This window comes from Amaranthus tricolor, chromosome 15 (assembly GCF_026212465.1).
Source record: "Amaranthus tricolor cultivar Red isolate AtriRed21 chromosome 15, ASM2621246v1, whole genome shotgun sequence".
Lineage (NCBI taxonomy): Eukaryota > Viridiplantae > Streptophyta > Magnoliopsida > Caryophyllales > Amaranthaceae > Amaranthus > Amaranthus tricolor.
In genome coordinates, this window is record NC_080061.1 from 5,602,418 (window position 1) to 5,625,257 (window position 22,840).

The 22,840-nt window shown below is 29.5% G+C and overlaps 2 protein-coding genes across 6 annotated transcripts; both read right to left on the reverse strand.

Annotated features, from left to right (window-relative positions):
- Window positions 1-1,403: 1,403 nt before the first annotated feature.
- Window positions 1,404-9,509, reverse strand: LOC130801303 (probable polyamine transporter At1g31830). Of its 5 annotated transcripts, XM_057665119.1 has the most exons (3): window positions 9,296-9,509; window positions 8,899-9,057; window positions 1,404-3,132 (listed from the first exon to the last, which is right to left on the reverse strand). In XM_057665119.1, the coding sequence occupies exons 2-3, from the start codon at window positions 9,037-9,039 to the stop codon at window positions 1,669-1,671; spliced, it is 1,605 nt and encodes a 534-aa protein (XP_057521102.1). In that variant the 5' UTR covers window positions 9,040-9,057; window positions 9,296-9,509; the 3' UTR covers window positions 1,404-1,668. The 5 variants fall into 5 exon arrangements, with proteins under 5 accessions (XP_057521102.1, XP_057521106.1, XP_057521103.1 ...); XM_057665123.1 differs by lacking the exons at window positions 8,899-9,057; window positions 9,296-9,509 and adding an exon at window positions 3,645-4,263; XM_057665120.1 differs by lacking the exons at window positions 8,899-9,057; window positions 9,296-9,509 and adding an exon at window positions 3,541-4,263.
- A 5,787-nt stretch (window positions 9,510-15,296) lies between these two features.
- LOC130801594 (60S ribosomal protein L13-1) lies at window positions 15,297-18,789 on the reverse strand. Its single transcript, XM_057665470.1, has 5 exons — window positions 18,704-18,789; window positions 17,502-17,617; window positions 17,281-17,414; window positions 16,002-16,160; window positions 15,297-15,823 (listed from the first exon to the last, which is right to left on the reverse strand). Exons 2-5 carry the CDS (start codon window positions 17,608-17,610, stop codon window positions 15,602-15,604), a joined length of 624 nt encoding a protein of 207 aa, XP_057521453.1. The 5' UTR covers window positions 17,611-17,617; window positions 18,704-18,789; the 3' UTR covers window positions 15,297-15,601.
- Between the last annotated feature and the right edge of the window lie 4,051 nt (window positions 18,790-22,840).

The window sequence follows — 22,840 nt, forward strand, 5'->3', positions numbered from 1 at the left end:
ACTGTCCCGAAGGGATATCGAGTATGGCCCTTAGTTTTAATAAGCGCGCCTCCAAGGTAGGCGTTAGAAAAATCACTTTTCTAGGCTGGGCTGAGGAGTACCTAGCTGTTTTTATCCACAGCACCAAAAAGGATGTGTTTGCTAAATCATTCTGAAGCAATACAGGAAAATTTTTACGTCTATCATCTCTCCAAAGCTCAACAGAGAGAGCGAAACGACGCCCTATTAATATGAACGCAAGGTGCATTGATTGTGTCAAAAACAGAGTGGCCCTTTGCGGCTTCCTTGCCTTTGCGGCTTGTTGACTACCCTGGTGTTCGCAAGCTTGCGGGTTTCAGAATATTATTCTATCATCAATTTATTTTGAAGGTTCTTGGTGCAAGCATTGCCCTTCTTGTTTTCTATAAAGACTTTTTTTTGGCTGGTACTATGCCAAGGCATTGACTTTGTTTTCACTACTTCAAGCTTCGAATAGGTACATGTCAAGTATATGTGATAACGGATTCAACAGCGATTTCATGTATTTATATGTAATCCGTACACTTCGAGGTAATTACTTGGCCTGCAAGTCGACATTTTCAGACCTTAAGCCATGAGGGCACTGCGGGCATATCAAAGCTGATTAATCCTACTCATCAGAGTAGAATGAGAATTGAGAAGCAAAAAGCGACACAGAGAGAGGGAAATTGTAAAGAGGATCAAAGGAGGAGATTAAATAGGAGGGTGGAAACTGGAGAGTAATGGAGGACAAGCAGTACGAAAAAGAAACTTAAACAGCAAGAACCAAAGGTAGTGAAGAGGTGAACAGTATTCGGTGTAGCTAAAACGGATTAACCTGGATCAACCTAATCCTAAATTAATGGGTTACAATTTAGAGTTGGGATTGTTAACCATCATCGGGCAAGTGATTACTAGACTTGCCTATCCCATCAAAGAGCTAGCATAAACGTACAAAAGCAATGCTGACCTAGAAATGGATGCACAATACAAGCCAAATTAACCAGAGAAATTCATCTCCAAGGCTGACCTCAGGCCCTATTATACAAGAACCAATGTTACGGTTTTGGCACAGCTCCGTGTAACTAACCAATAAGTGAAACAGTCCAGGCAAAGTATTAAACTTATTCACCAAACAAGCACTTCCAAGTTCCAACAGGGCATAACATTTCAAAAATTACTAGTTGATATCTCACGATAACTTCAGAAATTTCTTAACTCTCGTCATCATATGTTGTGCATGAAATTTTTGCCCTTTCTGATACCCGAAATATTGCAAGCTTTCCTACATCTGATTGCACAGTTTCTATACGATATTTTTTTCGTTAGGAGGGTGGGTTGGAGAATCGAGATGTTCAAGGCAGCAAGCATGATATTAAAGGTCATGAAAACAATAAATTACTTGGTGAAAGCCAAATCCTTTTTTTGTAATTTTCAATTGCCACTATAATCTCAATTAAAAACAAGATGATTTACAGTAAACAACCAGCCACAATCAGATGCTAAAACAACAAATGAAAAACACGAGTGAATATAAAACTACAACATACATGTCACCTATAAAGATATAAAGAACAATGATCATCAACATATCAGAACATATTGCATATTCTTCTATGTAACATTGATTCTCTAGATATGGTTAGCCCTTTTTGTTTCAATCACAACCAACTAAGGAACTAAAGATTGAGTGTTCTCATGCACATCAGCTTGAAGATCAGGAAGATTAATACTTACAGAAAACTTCAGCCATCTCTTTTCCTTGCAGTATCTGAGAGCAGGATGCATCACAAGGCCAATCGCCACAGCTATAAGACTCACTACCATGACTTTAACAGATGAAAGAGCCAGAACGACACATATTAATACCGTGGGCGGTATACACAACAGAATAGCTCCGATTGTCCCAACAGGAATCTTGTAAGGCCGAGAAACAGCTGGTTGTCTTATGCGTAAGATCACAAAAGCAATGAATTCCAAAATCATTCCGAAGCAGTATAAAAAATTCTCAGCGGCCACAATCTCTTCAAAGCTCAACCAAGACAGTAGAAGTACACCGGAAGCTGAGAATAATATGCCAATTAAAGGGGTTCCATGACGTGATCTCTTAGCGAAAATTTCAGGAAGCATGCCCCTCTCTGCCATACCCAAAAGCTGGAAAGAATCGCCACTCATTTCAGTAACAAACATACCCATGTTAGACATTGCAGCGGCACCCTGAATCCACCAACATAACCATGTTCCACCGATAATTTTGGCGACATCAGCAAAATACCCGTCAGACCATTGGCTCCGATCAAGAGGAATTGCCCCAGTCCCGACTAAAAGGGGGAAGAAATAGGCAGCAACAACAAATATCAGAGCGTAAAATAAGGCTTTTGGTAGATTCTTCTTTGGGTTCTCGACCTCACCAGCAAGGGTACTTACTGAATCCCAGTAGTTCAAATTCCAAAAGAGGGTGTTTAAGTACAAACCCCAGTTGACATTTTTAAGATCAACTACTAGCCATCTAGACGGCTCCACTTTTGGAACCGCCAATAGTCCCATAACAGCAAAAGGAAGAATAGACACCACACCCAACAGAACAGCAACCCATCCAACAATAGCTAAACCCCTATAGTTCAAGAATGTAAGAACAGCAGTCAAAACTAGCACTGCTAAAGTCCTTGGATAACCATGGCCTACCAAAGGAACTACTGATTTGAAGTAATCAAGAAACAGAACAGGGTATAATGCATTATCAATAACACCACTAATCCACTTCATCCAACCTTGCTGAAAACCCCAGTAATCCCCTAAAGCAGCTGAAACCCAAACAACATAACCCCCATTTTCAGGAAACATTGTTCCCATTTCTGCTGTGATCAATGCCTCAGGAACACTCCATATAAAGGGGAATACTAAGAACCCTACAAGAGCTAACAAAGGTCCAGCGGCACCAACACTATCCTCAACCCCAAATGGACCTCCCGAAACCTCATAAAAGATGAGGAAAACAAGTGGTAGTAATGAAACCTTTTTAGATTTCTCAGCCCTTGGTGAAGATAGAGCATTATCAATACCAGAATATCTTACTCCATTGTATTCTCCCATCTCAATGGAAGTTTGCCTATTGCTACCTGTATGCCTAAGTTTCTGCACATTCAATAACAAAATTCCAAGATATTCACTAAAAAGTTTCATCTCAAGCTCCAAAAAAAGCTATAAATAGCACAATTTATTCCCAATTGAAATGAACTAACAAATTCATATTACCCACCAAAAAAGAGCTATTTACTTCAGCTAAAGAACATCACAATTAAAATTAGTAAAAACTGAAACAATCAATTCATTCAACAAAAACATAATATAGTCTACTTGATTCATACATACCCAATTGCAAAAAAGTACAAAATCCAAAATTTTCCATATGATTAGGAATAAAAATTGGACAAAAAGAACAAATTCCCACAAATGGAAAGAAACCCAGATGAAGAAATTCACCTAATTGCCTAATAGACAACTCAGATTCAGATTTTATTGGTAGATGGAGAAGTTACGAACCATGAAGAAGGGTTCGATCCCATCTAGGAAACTTGAATTGACGGCGTAAACACCCCTATACAACCGAAGAAAGAATTGACGAAGTTTTACTATATTGTACTTACCGATGCAGGTATTTCTTGGAAAAATAAATTAGAATATTAAATTTCTGAGAGAAAGAAAAAGAAGGAAGATGACGAAATATCTAGTAAGTATCGACGAAGAATCCGAATTTCTCTAAAAGGGGATTATTAAATACTGCATTTTATTCTGGTCCTATTTGACTTTTTATGGATAAAAAAAAAAGTTAAAAGTAGAACTTTAAGGGTAGAATAGAGAGTGATATTACGAGTTTTTAATATAAGGGAGGAAAATTAGTATGGATAATGGAGGGTATAATAGAAAATAGGATAAAGCTACCAAGGGCATAAAAGTCAAAAATTTATACCAAAAATAGAAATGGGACAATTAAAATGACTTGACCATAAAAGAAAAGGGGACACATAAACTGAATAGGATGGAGTATTAAATTTCTTCTCCCTCCAAGATGATCTCTTCTTTCATGGATTCTGGCATCACTGCATCATTTTGTTCATTTCTAAATTTTACTTTTGTTGTGGAGGAAAATGGTACACCCTCCCAATCTAAGAACTTGCGACAAGGCATGGGGGAATGTATAAAATGTTATACACTTGTAATCGTAAGTCCACTCCAATGGTATAACTAAAGGTACTTTTTAGCAATTGAGTTTTGAGTTATAATTTTACTATCAGCTTATATTAGAGTGTTTATTTGGATTATTGATTTTGAATTGAATATTTAGGGTCGTGTCAAAATAAAATTTTATGTTCACATTTATTTTTACATAATTATAAATTTATTTTTAAGTTAGATCAAATCAGAATTCAATATAATTGTATTTTTAAATAGTTTTAGAAGCATGCAAAAAGTAAAAAGTCGCTCAAACATATGATTTTATGTTATATAACTATTAAAAGTTTTTTAAAAAAAACATTTATCTTCAAAATGAGTTATTGAAAATGTATAAGATTGTTGTTGTTGTAACTTGTGATTGTAATCATATAACTTGTTAGAACCTCATATTTAAGAGTCCATAAAAAGGTATATAAATATTGAATAAATATCATAGATAATATCCTACCAACCACACAAAGTTATACAATTGGCATTCTTAATCTCCTATTCCTTTTTATCATTACTTGAGATAATCATCTCGTGTAAAAAAGCATTAAAGCCAAAAAATCATAAAAGATGAGTAGTAGGGTTAGGGAATGAGCATGCGTATCAAAGTTTTGATGAAAAGTTGAAAAGTTGAATAGTCCAATTAATACAAGTTAAAGAGAAAATAAAAATGTAAATTTCTTGTTTTAAGGTCGTCTAGCTGTTAAAATAATTTCACTCTAAAACCGTTTATTTTAGGATTTGTGATAATATCATGATCTTAGTTGACAGCTAGTCTTTTTGAGAGATCGTCTCTTTGAGAGACGTATTTCAAACCCAATTTATAAAAGATTAATGCCTACTTACCGTATTTTTAATGTCTACTTACATTATCCTTAGTGCCTACTTACTGTATTTTTAATGCCTACTTTCATTTTCTTAAATGTCTACTTACATATTATTTTTAAAGCGTACTTATAATATTTTAAAAAATATATAATGAGCAGATCCAATTAAAAATGCTCTCTCAAAGAGACCGTCTCTCACAAGAATTTATGCTTATTTAATTAACACGAGAGGCAGATCATGGTTCACATGGCCCATTACATGTTTCACAAAGTTAAGTCCTCTTTTTCTTCTGGAAACTTTTGTGGGCCTCTATTGGCCCATTTTTATACTACCAAACACATACTACGCGTAAATCTTGGACCAGGTTTACTGATTGCTTAACTTTTAGATTATGTTGATATTAAAGCTCGTCTTTTAGTAAGATGGCCTTAAAATAAAAAATTTATGTTTTTATAATTTATAAAAATTAGGTTATTTAATTCATATGTAGAGCGTATCATATATTGAAATTATCTCATGTAACATTTGTAATTTTATAAAAGGTGTTTGATAAGCACAAAATCTTATTTAAAATGATCTCATCATGAACTTGTTTTAAATTGGACCAAAATGTAATTAAATTAGTTTAATTTAAATATTCAATATTATAAATAAGAGAAATATTTTCTCAATCACTACACACATCATAGTAGGAATTGAGAAAAATCTCACAAAATATACACCGACAAATCACTACAGACTTAATTCACGTTGTTTTAGTGTGTATTAACCTAATAATATTAAATATTTTTCAATAAATGTATTTGATTGTATTGGACAAGTAAAATACTTACTATTATAATATCTTTTAAAGTTATTATACGCTACAATAGTGTGGACTAAATTCATTCAAAACTTCCTCATAAATCACAAAATTTATCAATAGTTTATAAATAAAAAGTATATAATAATATAAGGTCTACTCTTATACCTTTAATCTATCTACTTTTGTTTATTGTTTTTTACAAGTTAAAATATTACTCCTTATTTTCAATTTATTATATTCATTACACTTTAATTGCAATAGTGAAATATTTTCGGCTAAAGAATGACAAATAAATTGAAACAGATAGCGTATTAACATAGAAGTATTATTATATAATTGCATGGATCCCCATGAAACATTTTCAATAACTATAAGTACTAATCATTCCATTATTGAAATTACATTAAAATTTTCATTTATATAAAAAAAATATATTTAGAAAAATCTTGTTTGCTTTTACCGATACATTTTTTTCATACTTTCCTTTTTTATTGATATAGTTTAGTCATGAGAAAGTAAGGATTCATTTAATATATTTTACACAACTTTATAACAAAACGATCTCATGATGAGACTATCTATATTGGACAGATCCATATATATTTAATTTATTAATGTGATAATTTACAATTTTAAAATGCTCAATTAAAAAATAAACTAATTATATGAGTTCATCTCATAATGACATGATCTCACACAAGCCCACCTGTACACTTTATAGTGTTAAAAGAAGGCCTAAATGATAGTGTGATTAAAGGAAAAAATAGCATCATGCGGAAAATAAATAGGTTGTTTTTCTTTTTGGTCCCACGTTTTTCTTATTAATAATAATAATAATAATAATAATAATAATAATAATAATAATAATATCCAATTATGATTGATATTTTTTTAAAGGTGAAAAGGAAGTTCCCGTGCGTTGTTTTTAGTTGAATTTCATGTCATAAATTAAAAAAACATTAAGTGTTAAGAAAGTCATATAAAAGTTAAAAATTAAAATTATTAGAGTTTATTCTGTCAATAGAATAGAAAGCAAATTTTAACGAGGATTCGATCCTTACTTTATTTATGAAAGGTCGATCGTTATTACTTAGAAGTTATTTTCTTATTTGATTCAAAACTAAAATTTAAAATTTATGCGAAAATTTAGAGTTATTAATATCTGCTTTGATAATTCTTACATGTTATGATTTTTTCACTTCCAATAAAATTCTTATTTTTATTGTTTGTCAACAAAACAATGTTGTAGACATTCATAATTTTGTTTGAAACACAATTTTTTGTGTTAGTATTATTTATAAACCTTAATTTATATCAATGAAAAACAACATATAAAAGTTAAAACTAAAATATTAAACCTTTATAATATATTAATTAATGCGTGATTTTTAAAATTATTAAATTAACATAATATTAATTATAAATTATGTTTAAGATAAATATCCAATCAACTCATAATTGTATTAACTATACAAATTGAATATATAAAATAAAATAAAAACATACTTTTTAAGTTGAAACCATGAATACCAAAGGATGTTCCTTTTTTTCTTCACAATGATGAAAAAAGAGATTAATAAATAGTACTCATGGTTTATAAATACAACTAAAATTTCATTATGGCGGCCTTATAAACAACAAGCGTGCGTTATGTGGGGTCAGCTTAGCTTAATAAAAATAGACCAAATATTTTAACTGTTTTATTCATTCCTTATATATTTTAAACAAAATTTCAAATGATATAAAGTTGTTGAACAAAAACCAAACAAATCAATATATGAGTGGGAATAAATCTTAGCATTGACACCACCGTCCAAAAGTGCAATTTTAATTTTTTTTTACCTAAATATAGCATATAAACTATTATAAAGGTGTTAAGGTTTAATATTTATCCAATTTTATAACAATTAAATCCGATTTGACCTGATTTAAAAAATAAATTTACAATTATGTAAAATCCAACATAGATACAAGGCTTGATTTTAAACTAATCCAAAATACTACACCTTAAAATTTAAATCATCAATTCATGAAAAGGCTAAACAATCCAACTAATACAAATTAAAAAATCAAAATATAAACTCCTTATTTTAAAATCGTCTCGAAACGGTCTCTCACAAGAATAATTAAATCGCTCATATTTTGATAATCGAATGTTGAAGTGGCCATTCTTAATTTATATATGAATTGTATCATATCAAAAAAAGAGAAATAAGTATGGTTTTTTAAATTTGAAAAGTAATTACTTCTACTACTATCAATATATTAATTTTAATATTATATCTACTTTGAATTTAAGAGTGATTTATCTCTTTTCCTCTTTATTTGGATTGTTTACACCCATTTGAAGAGTTAGGTAGAAATGTTCATGCCCATCTCTTAATTCTTTCACCAACTTATAAACTTTGCTTTTCGATTAAAGTGTGAAGCTTTTGAGCATTATGACAATGATATGCATTTTCAACATGCATGTTAATAATCCTACTTTACATCAACACTACATTGAACAAATGTTATATTTCATGTACATTATATTCTATTAGCATTAAAAACAAACAATTACTAATCACTTAATTTTATCATAATTTAGTAGAAAAAATAAAAAACAAAAAACCTTTATAGTTGGCAAATTTTAGATCGTAAGTTAAAGGAACCAAAATAATTATCTAACAAAATTTTACCACCCCAGTATTGACTTTTCATCTAAATATGAGTTTGAGAGGGTCTGATATATACAATTTTACCCTTATTAATAATAAAATGCAAAAAAAAATATTGTTTTCAATTTATTTCCTAAACATTGAATTTAAAACCGAAATTCCAACTTCTACCTCTTAAATAAAGTTTAACCACTAAATTACTTATTTTTATTATATAAATTAGAAAATAATTTAATATTGTGTAGAATGGCCTAAAAATCTAGGGAGTCGACTTTTGGGCCTATAAAAGATACGTCATTAAATAACGAACACATAGAATAGGAAATCAAGGATAACAAAAGCATTACCGAGTATTTTTCAAGATTGCAAAGAAAAGAAAATGACCTCATCAAAAACGACGTCGGTTGGATTAGTTGAGTGAGCTACTACAACTCCATCACCACTGTTAGCTCCTTTGGGAACATTTATCACTTGTTGATCAGCTGCTTCTTTGGTACAGGGAACCTCTGTGGACCCTTGCATCATGTACGTGTATCAACAAATCTGATTATAATGCAAACATAAGAATTTAGATCAAAATCTTTCTTATTTTGATCATATGATCATAGTTATGATGATCAACAAATATCACAAAATTATATATATATATATATATATATATATATATATATATATATATATATATATATATATATATATATATATATATATATATGTATGTATATGTATGTATGTGCGTGGTTTAAATGAATTAATATATTAATCAAGTAATTAAGCTAACCTTGGAGTTTTAATGAGAAAAAAGGGAAAATAGGATATAAAAGTTATGGAGGGAAGCTCTTTTGGATGAGTATGCTTATCTAGAAATTAAGTCAAAGTTTAAAGAGTGAGAGAGAGAGAGAGAAGGAGTGTGTTTGAAATTTGTGGGTAAAATAGAATCCTTATATGGGAGTGGAGGGCTAAAGAAAGTTTTAGTAGAAGATCATATAAGAGACTAAGAGTTGACATTTTTGACTCTTTTAGATAGAAAAAAGTGGGATGATTAATTCGATCAGATTTGAATTTACTTGTTAAGAAATACTTTTATATGTAAGATAAGATCTCATATTAATAAAATAGTGAACTGTAAACTAACATATATATTAGATGGGCTAATCCTCCTACTATACTACTACTACATGATTTTGGGAAACAATGATCTCAACAAATATATGTGCAAGTCAACGCTCTTGGCCCGTACGTGGATTTGTGGGCACGAGCCTATAAGTATTCTGTGTCCACACGAATAGACCATAGTGAAATTATATGACGAATTATCACGGCCTAATATTATGCAAAATAGTATTTATTTTTGAATCAAGACAAATTGGATTCTCACATACTCTCTGATAAGTCCTATTTGAATATGCAATAACCAACATTTGTACATGAATTTTGAAAATAATGGAGACATTTAAAATGTGTAGATAAAATTAGAAATGAGATAATAGAAAAGAAGATGTGTAATAGAAAATAAAATATGGTGAAAATATTTTTTTACATATTTTCACCATATTCTGTCAAGTCTATTTACACATTTTTTTTTTGTTTTCTCACTTTTAAGTTTTAATTATATCTACACACTTTATATGTCCCTACCATTTAATATGTGTGAATAGAATTAAAAGTGAGACAACATAGAAGATATGTAAATAGAAATGACATATATTGTGAAAATATTACCTTAAGTAAAAATATGACAAGTAAAAAAGACCAAATTAAATAAAAATGTTGACAAACTTATAAGAACGAAAGAAATTCTTTTTCACTAATAAAAATTGTGATTGTAACTATGAATTAGTATTGATTTTGGACCATAAGGGTCTAGATCTGACCCGACCTCACTTTAAGGGTCTTGATCATGTTTTGTTTTTGTGAATTGTAGTCAGAGTGGTCAGAACTATATGATGTGGCTTAAACATTGTAAATTTTGATACTTTATTAGTTGTAATTCGTAAAAAATAAATATTAAAGTTGTAATTTGCAAAAATTCTATAATTTTAAACTGTAATTCATAAATTATTTTTTTAATAAATTTTTTCCATCTAAATATTAACATAATCAATTTGACTCTTAATTGATTAAGCATGTATAAATCATTAATGATGTTTGAGGGTCACTGTTAATCATTTTTATTGACGCAATAATGCTTTGGCCAATGATCTCCTATGAACTCATAATTCATAAATAGAAGGGCTGAAAAGGATCATAGTCATCAACTTTGCAAATTACTTTATGTGTTTGCACATAATATAAGGCTTGACAAGGTCACACTATTATATTTTGTACTTCATATAAGATTCCGGTAGAGCCTCAAATAAAATTGATAAAGTCAAGTGATTAATTGTAGACTCATTAAAAATTTCAAATTCAATAGATTTAATGAGACTGAGTTCAAAACTTTTAAAATCTAAAGATTTAATTTGAGTATGAGTTTAAGTCTAATTTTTCGATTTAGACTCGATTCATGACCATCTCTATTGTTAAAAATATCATAAAGTTGTGAGCTTAATCTTCAACTATTCTACCCCTTCTACGATTGGACCATACAAGAGGCGTGAGCGGCCCAGAACAAAAATAAATAACGTCAAATTAAATTCGAACAAAGGTGAATTGTTTTAAAACACTTTAAAAAAGAAAAAATGTGCATATACTAAGTTTTGAACCCAAATCAATGATGTGACATAAGAAAACTCCTACCTAGGCCACACACATATTTTAGTATTTTTAGTTAAATGTTTTAAGAGTGTTTGGCGAATTAGCTTATTGAGCAATTTTAGTTTATTTTAATGTAAATAGAGAGTTAGGTGGTCAAACCAGCTAATGTTAGTGTTTGGTGAACTAGCTGGTTGAAATAGCTTATTGATATGAATAAACTGTTTTTGAACAAGCTGCTCATAGCACCGGATTCAAAATCGATTAATCAAACCAATTAATAAAATCAGCTGATTAAATCAGCCATTATAATCAGCTATTAGTCGTTTGCAAACGACCTCTTAATATAAAACTTAATTACTGTCAGGTGAACGAACCGAATAAAAAAGAGTTGTTAAGCTATAGATACAACATAATTAATCAATCTCTGAAATTTTACATTTTATTTTTTTTCTAGTGCCTCATGCTCATTAAACCAATTGACTTAACTTGGAATTTTTTTATAAAGTAATTAATAATCAAATTTAACTTTTTTATATTAACTTAATTACTCTACTTTAATATCCCTAAACAAAGCATAAAGCAATTCAAAAGCAAAGTAAGTATATAATTATCAATGATAAATCACAATTAAATTGCCAAAGAAAATAGAATTAAAATATAAAAGGTTTAAAACTAAAGAAAGTCTTTTTGGGTATATAGATTCCAGTCTAATCTACTAGTAAATAAGATTTGAATTGAAATCTCTACTTTTTTTAGATAAATCTATTTAATAAATTGATATTAAATGATATAAAATAAATTTAAATTCACAAATCTAAGTTGGATTCAAGATTCATTGTTATTATAATCCTTAGTGTCAATAGATCCATCTGAGTATGTATCATGCAATAATTAGTTATTATTTTCTTATATTGAAAACCATGAGAATAATTAATGTCAATGCAATTTAATCGCAAGTTACATATATCATTATCATCTTTATTATGAAATAATTTATAATGTTAAATGGAATATGTTTATAGGATAATTTATTTTCATAGTTTGAGGTTTATTTATGATCACAAATTCTTGTGAGAGATGATCTCATTTAGAGATCATTTATAACTAGGCCGGCTCATTATATATTTTTAAAGCATTGTAAGTAGGCATTAAGAATGATGTAAGTAGACATTTAAAATATTAAAAGTAGGCATTAAAGATACGGTAAATAAGCATTAAAGATAATATAAGTAGGCATTAAGAATACGGTAATTATGTAATAATCTTTAATGAGTTGAGTTTAAGATATGTATCTTAAGAGACTAGCTGATTTATGATAACATAATAGTACAAGAAATATATGATTATAGATAATCTCTATATATATATACACAGAAGCCATGGGCTAGGCAGGGTTTGTCCTCGCGGCTTACTTTTAAAGTCTATTTTTACCGTTTATTTTTTTAGTTTGGTTCTTGCAAATCTATTAATTATACATTGTTAGTATTATTTTATTTTTTCTCGATTTCTTTAACTTTTATTTTCTGATTTTGTCTCTTTGTATAAATTGAACTATTAAGGCCCTTTTCTACTATTATGATATGATTTATGAGGTTATAATCATCACTAATATTCCTTTGAGCTTTGACTATTCACAATGTGAACTCAGCATTAATTTGTTATTGCTTAACTTTTTGATGAGATTAAGGATTATATTGTGCATGCCATAACCAGTTCTTAATTTTAAATTAACTTTAGAGTATTTTTTTGTTTAATTAAGGCATCCTTATTATTGTCATGTCTTCTACTTCAAGAATCAATGTTCCATGGGTCCTTACTAAACCATTAGTAGATACTTTATAATATAGGGTATATATATAGAAATGAGTGAAAGAGGTGTAAAATTTTGTAGTTGCTTTATTACTTTTTATTTATTTGTCCACTTTAAGTTTTTCACATTATGAGAAAGAAATTTAAATTTGATTTTTAAAGTATATATTCAAGACAAAATATATTCAAATGGTATCTTGTTACTTTAAAGTACGTGAAAAAGTAAAATGGACAAATAAAAAAAAATTAAAGGAGTAATTTATTGTGTACATTTTAATTAAGGCGAATATAAAATGCGTATTCAAAACTATAATAAATAGAAACCGAGGAAAAATGGTTTATTTAAAAAAACAAGAGAAAAAAAGTAAGGGTTATTCATCTTTTGATTAATTTTAATAATTTTTTAATTCTTTCTGCTATAATTTTTATAAACATTAACCTTGTTATTATTATGTGAAAAAAAATATTACCACTGATATTTCGACAAACCTCGTTGTAATCATGTAGTAGAATTTCAATTATTTAATAAATCAAAATTAAAGCTTATGATAGAAAATGCTAAAGTTGCCTGTATTAATATTTCAATTTCATCAATTTCACCCACGAATAAAAGCTTAAAATTTAAATATACATCAACTATAAACCCCTTAATGCCTTGTTTAGAAATAATAATTTTATTTAGAAATTTGAAATTAACTCAAATTTATAGTTTGACAAATTAAAAGTTTTCAAATTTAGATTTGGATCAAATTCTATCATTGTTTTTAAAGTAGTTAAAGTTGAGAATTTGAAAATGACTATTCAAACCTTGTTATTTTCATATTTTTTATTAATAATTTCATAATTAAAATCCTTTAAATGAAATACTTATTCACTTGCTCAACATAGAGAATAGAGATGATGTCATTGATGCAACGTGTACTGTATAAATAGTTTCCTCAATCATTTGCACTTTTAGATGGTCAAATATTGAGAATGGTTTTGTATGAGTTGGAAGAAGTACTTAAATAAATTTAATGATACTTTGATCTTTGATCAAGTGTAAATATAAAATATAAATATAAAGTATTTTGGAGATAAAATATATTTGATTATTATATCTGATTGTAGTGTTTTACTAAAAATCAATATTAATATGTTTACAATTCAATTAATTTACTACTACATATAATCGAGTCTTATGAAATTACGTAGCACAACATATAAGTATTGATCGGATACAATTATACCAAATAATATAAGATATTTATTATATTGGTATTATAATGACGGTTAATTGTTTGTTCTATTATATGTTCTGATTGGAGAATCAAAATACATATATATCTCCATTTATGCTAAGTAAGACATGAAGAAACATTTATCTTATTGGAACTAAATTAAGGCATACAAAAAGATATGAAGTTAAAGTATATATATCAACTTAAAGTATATACAAAAAGTAATAAGAAAATGAGTTTTTAAACCATATTAATATACGTAAGTGATACGATTGGTACTTGTGGATCAACAATAAAGAGGTGACGATTGACGTTCTAATATTTTTATTTGGTGAATTTCATAGCTGACTTTACACGTGAATCCACACGTCGAAAATATCATATTCTTCTATATTTTATGATTCATATTAGGATAATAGGCATGTGATCTTTGATTAGATGTCAAGAAAATGCTTTTTGAAATTCCGATAATTAAACACATTTTATATTTTACGGTACCACATTCTCCAAGATAAAGTACTAAGTACGAATCTCACCTAATTTTTCCCTTCCTCAACCTACACGCTAATCCAAACAAAATAATCATCATAATAATTTGTATATCTAGAATCTCAAATTATTAATTATAATAATCAATTTAAATCAAAAGGGTTTACATGCAATTGAGTTGTGTTGTGCAGAATTTTCGGGTATTGGAGAATCAATAACATAACCTATTACCTTATCCTTGTCAATTTTATAATATCTATGAAGATTTTTGATTGATTGTATATTTGATTTATAATATTATACTTTCTCGACACTTATGACTTATGTCTAAATGAGAATCCAGTATTTTCTCCATGGAATAAATTTCTTGAACCCAAGAGAATTTGTCATTTTTTAAACATTATTTTATTTATATGTTAATTATAGATTATAGCGAATATATTTAGATTATGAGTGTCATCAATAATAATAAACGGTAACCCATAACATAAGACTCTGGCCTAGGCATAATTTCAACTGTACATATGTTAGGTTTAAAATTTGTGTAAAGGATGTAAAAGATCATCGTCAAGAGAAGTCTTCAAGGTTAAAAATTCGTTCAAAGGATGTAAAAGATCCTCGTCAACAGACATCCTCAATCTTGAACGTAAAGTCAAAATGAAACGATTATTCCCTGTCCCACTCATTTAGTAAACAATTGAAAGCAACAAGCACTTATGTTCATAGCAAGCACATAAGATTCAACAACACTATCCATTCGTCTGCTCAAGAAACCGAATGATTCAAGTCTTGCAGTATTTTAGTCGGGCAAAACGTCATAAAGCACAAAATTGATAAATAGTTTTCCTACTAAATCCAAATTCTGAGACTCATTACTTCTTTTCTTCCTTCTCAGCCTCGGCTGCCCTCTTAAGTCTTGCACCTTGGTGACGCTTGTTTGTCCTCTCGAGACGGAGCTTAGCATATGCGTTAAAGTTCTTCATCTCGTCAGTAATCTTGACAAGCTCGACATTTGGTTGTTCCCTTTGAATTGGTAAGATCTCTCCTTGCACCTGTGTGGCAGTTGCAAGTTCCTCTGGAGTAGAATCACCAGCCTGTTATAGAAATACCAAAGTGATCAGCACATTCTGAACAAATGGTGTCATAACAAAACTATGAATCAATGCAGAAGGTTATCCCAACAATTACAAAATCATGGGAAAAAGGGTATTCTCATAGTTGATAACGGTATGTTTCATACATAAAATGACTATGCACAGTTGATAATTTTACCTTGAACTTGCGTGCATGTCTTGGGAAGACGACAAGCTTAGCCTTGTAGGTCTTTAGCCTTTGGACATTCGTTTGAAGCCCCTCCAGTGAACGATTTCTGCGTCTATGGTCAACAGCAATCCCAATTGTTGGAGCAAGCTTCTTGGGAATACCAGCTGCCTGGAATATTACAAAACCATTCTTATAAAGTGAGAATTGATACTAGAAACAGCTCTAGAGGATCTGGAGCAAGAACAGGGAGCAACTCGACCAACATTTCTCAACACTCATACAGAACAACAAATCTTCACAAGGAACAAAAACAATAAAAGCAACTTGTAATGACCACCTCAAAATTTTAACATTTATCACGGTAAAAATTAGGAGTAATAATTTAACATATAATTATTACTCTAAGTTAGCATTGGTTTATTGGATGTGTTATAGCAGAACCAACTTTTCACAAGAATATAAAACAAAATAAAAACTTGTAAACATTCTGGCACCACAGATGTTTTAGCATAAATCACAATACAGAAATTAAAGATTTTAACATATAAACGAAACTCTTAATTGACACTGTTTTATTGCAATTTGAATGCGCTAAAGCAAAACCAAGTTTTTGCACATCCCAATTCCAAACCAAGCACATGAATATTCAGGCAACACTGATGACCTGAGTTGAAGAAAAATATGAATATTGATTATGGAAATATGGGAGACATCATTTCATGTGAGGTGGCAATCGTAGCATTAAAATAGCTTACGTCAACAAGAGGCCTAATTACAAAATGCAAATACCCAACACCCACCGCCCCACAAAAAGAAGGCACACATTGCCTTTCTCTTGAATTGATCCCAAAAACCCCTAAGGAAGATAAGAGGTGATACCACTAAAGCAAAGGCTTTGAGATTGCTATGATATCTCACATGAAGGAACAAAGCAGACCGATACATATATCTAGACAGATGATAAGAAAACAAAACACACAGCATAGAGATAAAAAGTTTCTATTTTAAGGACAATTAAAAGGATCTATACAGGGAATAGACTCGCAATTAGACACACTAAATCAAAAACTTTCACATAAGCACACTACCAATAATACAATTTCTGTATACAAATACCTATAAATAGAGTAAATAAAAATACAAGAGCTGACTTGTACTAAAACAATGTATAACAAGAGCAATTTTCATGAAAGTCCAGCACATTCAAAATCCGTGACATAACAGAAAAAAAAAGATTTAAACATCTAGTGATTCATTTTCAAATAGTACCATAGCCAAAAATACTTACAGCTAGCTCTTCAAAAGAGAACCCTCTACCAGCCCTGACTTTCATGTTGTACTTCAAAGTTTGACCATGTACAACTGGGCGAAGAGGTCCTGCAGTAGGCCTAGGGAAGATTTTCACGGCCTTCTTTTGCCTAGCTGTAATAGCAGTAAAATCCAGTGATTAGAAGAATCAAGAAGGGCCACAAAACAAAAGGTGAAGAATACCAAGACATAGTACAATACCAAGACGTCTCCTTGTCTTGCGAGCTGGTTGGTTAAACCATGTCCTGACATAATTTTGCCAGTGCTTCTTGAAGTGTCCATTAGGGATAACATTGTTATGCCTCACCATGGCTTACCTGCAAATGAAAACAATGTTCACCGCTATCAAATTATTCATACTGTCATAAGCCAAACTTTTCAATGTAAAAGTTGGTAACATAATAAAAATATTACAAATGCTTATTTTCTAATATTAGATATTCTAATACAAGATGATCTACAAGTTCCCATAAACAGCTGTCTACAATCAGTATAAACTGTTAATCTGTTCTACCAACACAACTATTTTATAAAGCATTCAAAACATAGGCAGGTGCAATATTACATTGCGATATTACAGAAACAGAGTTGGGAATAGGGGGCAAATCTAAGGTGATGTCACTGAGGTCGGTTGACATAACTTACATCCAAAATAAAATCTAGTCGTACATGAAAATATACCTAAATGAGTCGGTTAGTGTGTTGCTTCCACACATCTGAGCAAGGGTCAGATCCTAGCTGCAGCAAAGTCTTTTTTATTTTAAATTAAATTTTGTGAAAATTCAATATGAGAACATCAAGCAGGAGCGGATAGGTATTTCAAAAGAGCTGCTTCATTCAATGGTGACTGTAATTTTTTATTTTAAATTATTGACATAGCCGCATAAGATAGTAAATCAAAACCCTAGCAAATCATACATATCACAGACAGGATTATCATCACAAACTTCACAATCCTATCCAGCAACAGAAATTAAAAGTATTCAGGACAAATTATTGGATTTGCAGAAAGTTTGGTAGATATACGTGATAAAGTTCACCAGAACTTAAGTCATTACTAGTTTAGACATCTAGCATACAACTTTAGTCCATATCTAACTAGTCTTATACAAAAAGGGAAAATCAATACAACGAAAAATGCAGAAAAAGATGATTTCTTTCAAAAGAAAAGCCGAATCAATCAGTAGCTAAAAACTAACAAATTTCATTTCAAACAACACTTCCTATTTACTTAAAAAGAGATAAAACTCGTCAGTAAATGCTGAGTTTATGAGAAAATTATAGATTTTAAAATCAAATGAAGAAATCGCAACGTTCGTAGACGCATCTCAAGAAAAAACTAGACAAAAATTGAAAAATAAAACGATCAACAAAAGATACTAGGAGATGAACGAGAGATTTACCTGTGGAGTGAGGAATTTAGGGTTTTCAGAGGTGAATGACAGAAGATGATGAGTGAGTTTAGGGTTTTTAAATTGGGGCACCCGATCTGAGCCCTAAAATAGACGGCTTAGATTGTGTTGGTGAACAATGGGCTTTCAGTCTTTTGGGCTTTTGCATTTTAAAAAATGCGTGATGATCCACGCAACCCACTTTCTCGGCCCAAGTTATATGAAACAATATCTGCAAATAAACACAAATTCTTGTGAGAGATGGTCTATTTGAGCGATCATCTCTAATTAGGCCGGCCCATTATATATTTTTTAAAATATTGTAAGTAGGCATTAAGAATGATGTAAGTAGACATTTAAGATATTGAAAATAGGCATTAAGGATACGGTAAGTAAGCATTAAGAATAATGTAAGTAGGCATTAAGAATACGGTAAGTACGCATCAATCTTTAATGAGTTGGGCTTAAGATACGTCTCTCAAAGAAACGGTCTCTCAAGAGACAAGCTGTATCTACAACTCAATTGACTAGTCTTTTCAAGAACTTTTTAATTTTATAAACCTTTTTAAATAAAAAAAATTAAATAACATTCTCTTTTGCAAAGTCTTTCTCAAAATAAGTATTTTTATGTTCGAGCTTGTGGTAATACTTTTTGCTAAAACTAAAAACGAATAAAATAAAAGTTTGTCTTAACAAGCCTACAAAAGTCAACAAAATTTGTTCGTCGTTAGTAACATCGAATTAAAAAGAGTTGGTCAAACATGAACGAAAGTTGTTATTTAATATATTGACTAGTCTTTTATTTGTTGTTAGTAACAACAAACAAGCACGGCTTAAAAATTCAGCAATCATCTTCTTCGATTCATTTCCCACAAAATTTGCAACCCTAAACTTATAAAGGGTCGAACAATTCTCTGCAAAATACATTCAAACAACTCCAAGCATCTATGTTATATCTATCTTATGCTCATACATCTTCCTAACTGAGTAGCACCCTGTCCCAATCCAACAAGGCAAGTTTAAAAGCAACTCTGTGTGTATTTTTACGGATTTACCTTTTAATCTATTCGGAAAACACCTTTCAAATGGCACCCTAATGGTTGTTGTCCATTTAGGCCATCTATCTTGAACTCGATGCATGACATCTTTTCAAGTAGTCTAGATTACTGATCCTAAATATTTAAAGTTGGTCGTTTTCGTCACAACATCTTCACCAATAGTCACTTTAAGTTTCCCCATACTTGCATTGAGTCTTCAATTATAATTTTATATGATTTTATAATTGAAATCTACAATTTAAAATAAAAAACCTATTCTCAAAACAACCTAATACATTTTTCTAAATAGAAAAATGCAACCAATAATTTGTACCAACATAAAAATTGAATAAATTATCTTCATGATTAATGATCCATCACTATCATTGTCAAAAGATTAAACCATCATCCTCGAACAATTAGAGATAATATTTTAATTATTTCTCCTTGATTTCTTAAATTTAGCAAGTAATAATTTGTTTTATCAAATTTATTAGTAGCCATTTGCTTCCTATAACATCCTAGGAAATGAGTAAAACCCTATTTGAAGGTGCACATTGGTGAACAAACTAACCAAACCTCACTATAACCTACTCCATGCTTTCAGCCATCTTTACATATATGTAAACAAGAACTTAAGTATGATGAACTAGTGAATTGTAATTTTGTTTTAAAATTTAATTGCCTAATTTAATTTTGTTTTAAAATTTTATTTTTTCTATCTTTTTGATTGCCTTTATTTTTTTTCAAAAATGGTGTGTTTAAAAAAAACATATTAATAATATACAAAATCGAGTCTTATCTTAATTGGAGTATTTTTTTACTTTTTGCATATAAGATCTTATATTCGATTTTCGTTTCCTCTTCTCCTATTATGCACCCTTTCTCATTCTCTAGTCTAAAAACAACTAGTTAACAAAACAACAGAACTAACCAATAATAACATTGTGTGCAACAAAATAGAGACATAGTCTAACATATACTCAATGCATAATAATTTATTGTGCATCATTACTCACTCTTATTTTGTAACCTACGCTTCTTAATCTCTACTTTACGAGGTACTAGCACACATTTTTTTGCTCTCCACTCTACTTATTTACTAATATGTTAAAGGTTGGTGTATATAATCCCCACGGTTTTATTGTTTTTCATTATTTCAATAACAAAGAAATAGAATTGTAAATTATTGGTTATTGATTTTCAATGAATATATCATATAATAGCTAACAAACTATTATTGTATGTCGAGTAATGAAAAGTCACATGCATCCCACTCAAACAATTTAATGAAAGCTAATAAAAAGGCGAGTCATATATTTCCCACTTAGACACTTTATTAGCAAATAACGACATCATCTTTGATAAATGGAGGAAAAAAATCTCTTAAACAGTAAACAACTTGAATGATTAGTTATTGTTGTTCCTTATCTATGAAAGAAGAAGGCCTGTTGGAGGTTGATCATAGTTTTTATGGTTGAAGTTGTGTGGTCCATTGAGTGATTGTATGAGTATAATAGAGCTCACGAGTCATTGGGATCATCTTTGATGGACTCAAAATTTTACTTGGGATAATATCGTAAGTTGAGTTTTGAAATATTGTTGAAGCATGACCAACTGTAGTGGATTCAAAATCGCTTGCTATCCTTATATCCTCCATGAGTTGGACATGCTTAATTTTGATGACCAATAAATAGTCATAACTAGGTGATTGTCCGTGCAAAGCACGGGTTATTAATACTTAATTATATTTAATATATACTTTTATAAATAAGTGAAGAAATTATCAAAAAATAAAATAAAATAAAAAATAATTATTGACACGCGATGTGAAATATAGGTTTGCATACCATAATACATAATAGCGAAAAATAAAGTTCAACAATATATATACTTAGTGAAAATGTATATATTCAAAAAAAACTATATCAACTATACATATTTAACCACCATTTTAATTTGTTTACAATATTGTATGTTGAAGTATAAATATTATTATCATCATCACATATTAAAATCTTTAGTATTTGCTTAATTTTGACCCATAAAACCACTACATATGATTAATCATGCCTTAATACGCACTGTTAAAATTTTAAAATTTATGTTAGGTAATGATCAAACGATTGAATTCTAATTTTATATCTTGCTCTTTATTTTGTTATGAGGACATTCAAGATGTTAAGTCTTTAGTTGTTGATCAAACTAAATAAAGGAAAATAAAATATTAGATTTTAGTATTAGGCAATAATATTATGATTGTTATTGTCAATTCTTTTCAAGTTTTATAACTCCTCTGTAAAAATATCGTCTATATTAAAACGCTGTTTACTTTGCCTCAATTTGAATAGAAAGTCAATTTTTAACAACTAAACAAAGAAACCAATTAAATAAACCATCAGTAACATCAAATACTCCAAAAAATCAAATCCAACCAATTCAAATCCAAATCTAAATTTAATTATCTAATTAACAATTAATACAATTCAAACTTAATATAAAACTCAAACAAAAATATCAATTTAATATATTTGGTGTTGTTACTTGAAATTTAGTTCTAAAATGTCCTTACTTCACTGTTATTTAACTGGCATGGGAGAAAAATTCACTGTTATTAGATAGATAGAGAAAACATGTTGATATATGTGTGTGTGTTTGCCTCTAAGAATGTTTGAATTTGAATTTAATGCTAAATTATTGGTTTTAAGGTTGAAGGAACTAAAATAACTGTAAAAATTGTAAACCACTATTACATTCAATTTTATGAATTATAGTCATCTTTAATCAAAGGTGTGATTTTTTAATTAATTCAATTTTGCAAATTATAGTCAACTATATATGATAATATAATCTTAATTAAAATTACTATCAATTTTTTAAATAAATTCGATATAAGTTCTTCATTAATTGATTATTGTTTTTATTAATTTCTATTATTATCAATTTTTTTAAATAAGTTGTATATAAGTATTACTCTTCCGTATTCTAATTTTCTTCCCATCTGAAATATTTCGCCTTAAGAAGAGAAAAATTTGATTAATATTTTTAAGATATATTTAGAAGATAAAATATATCCATGTAAAATCTCGTTAAATTCGTCTTAATGTATACT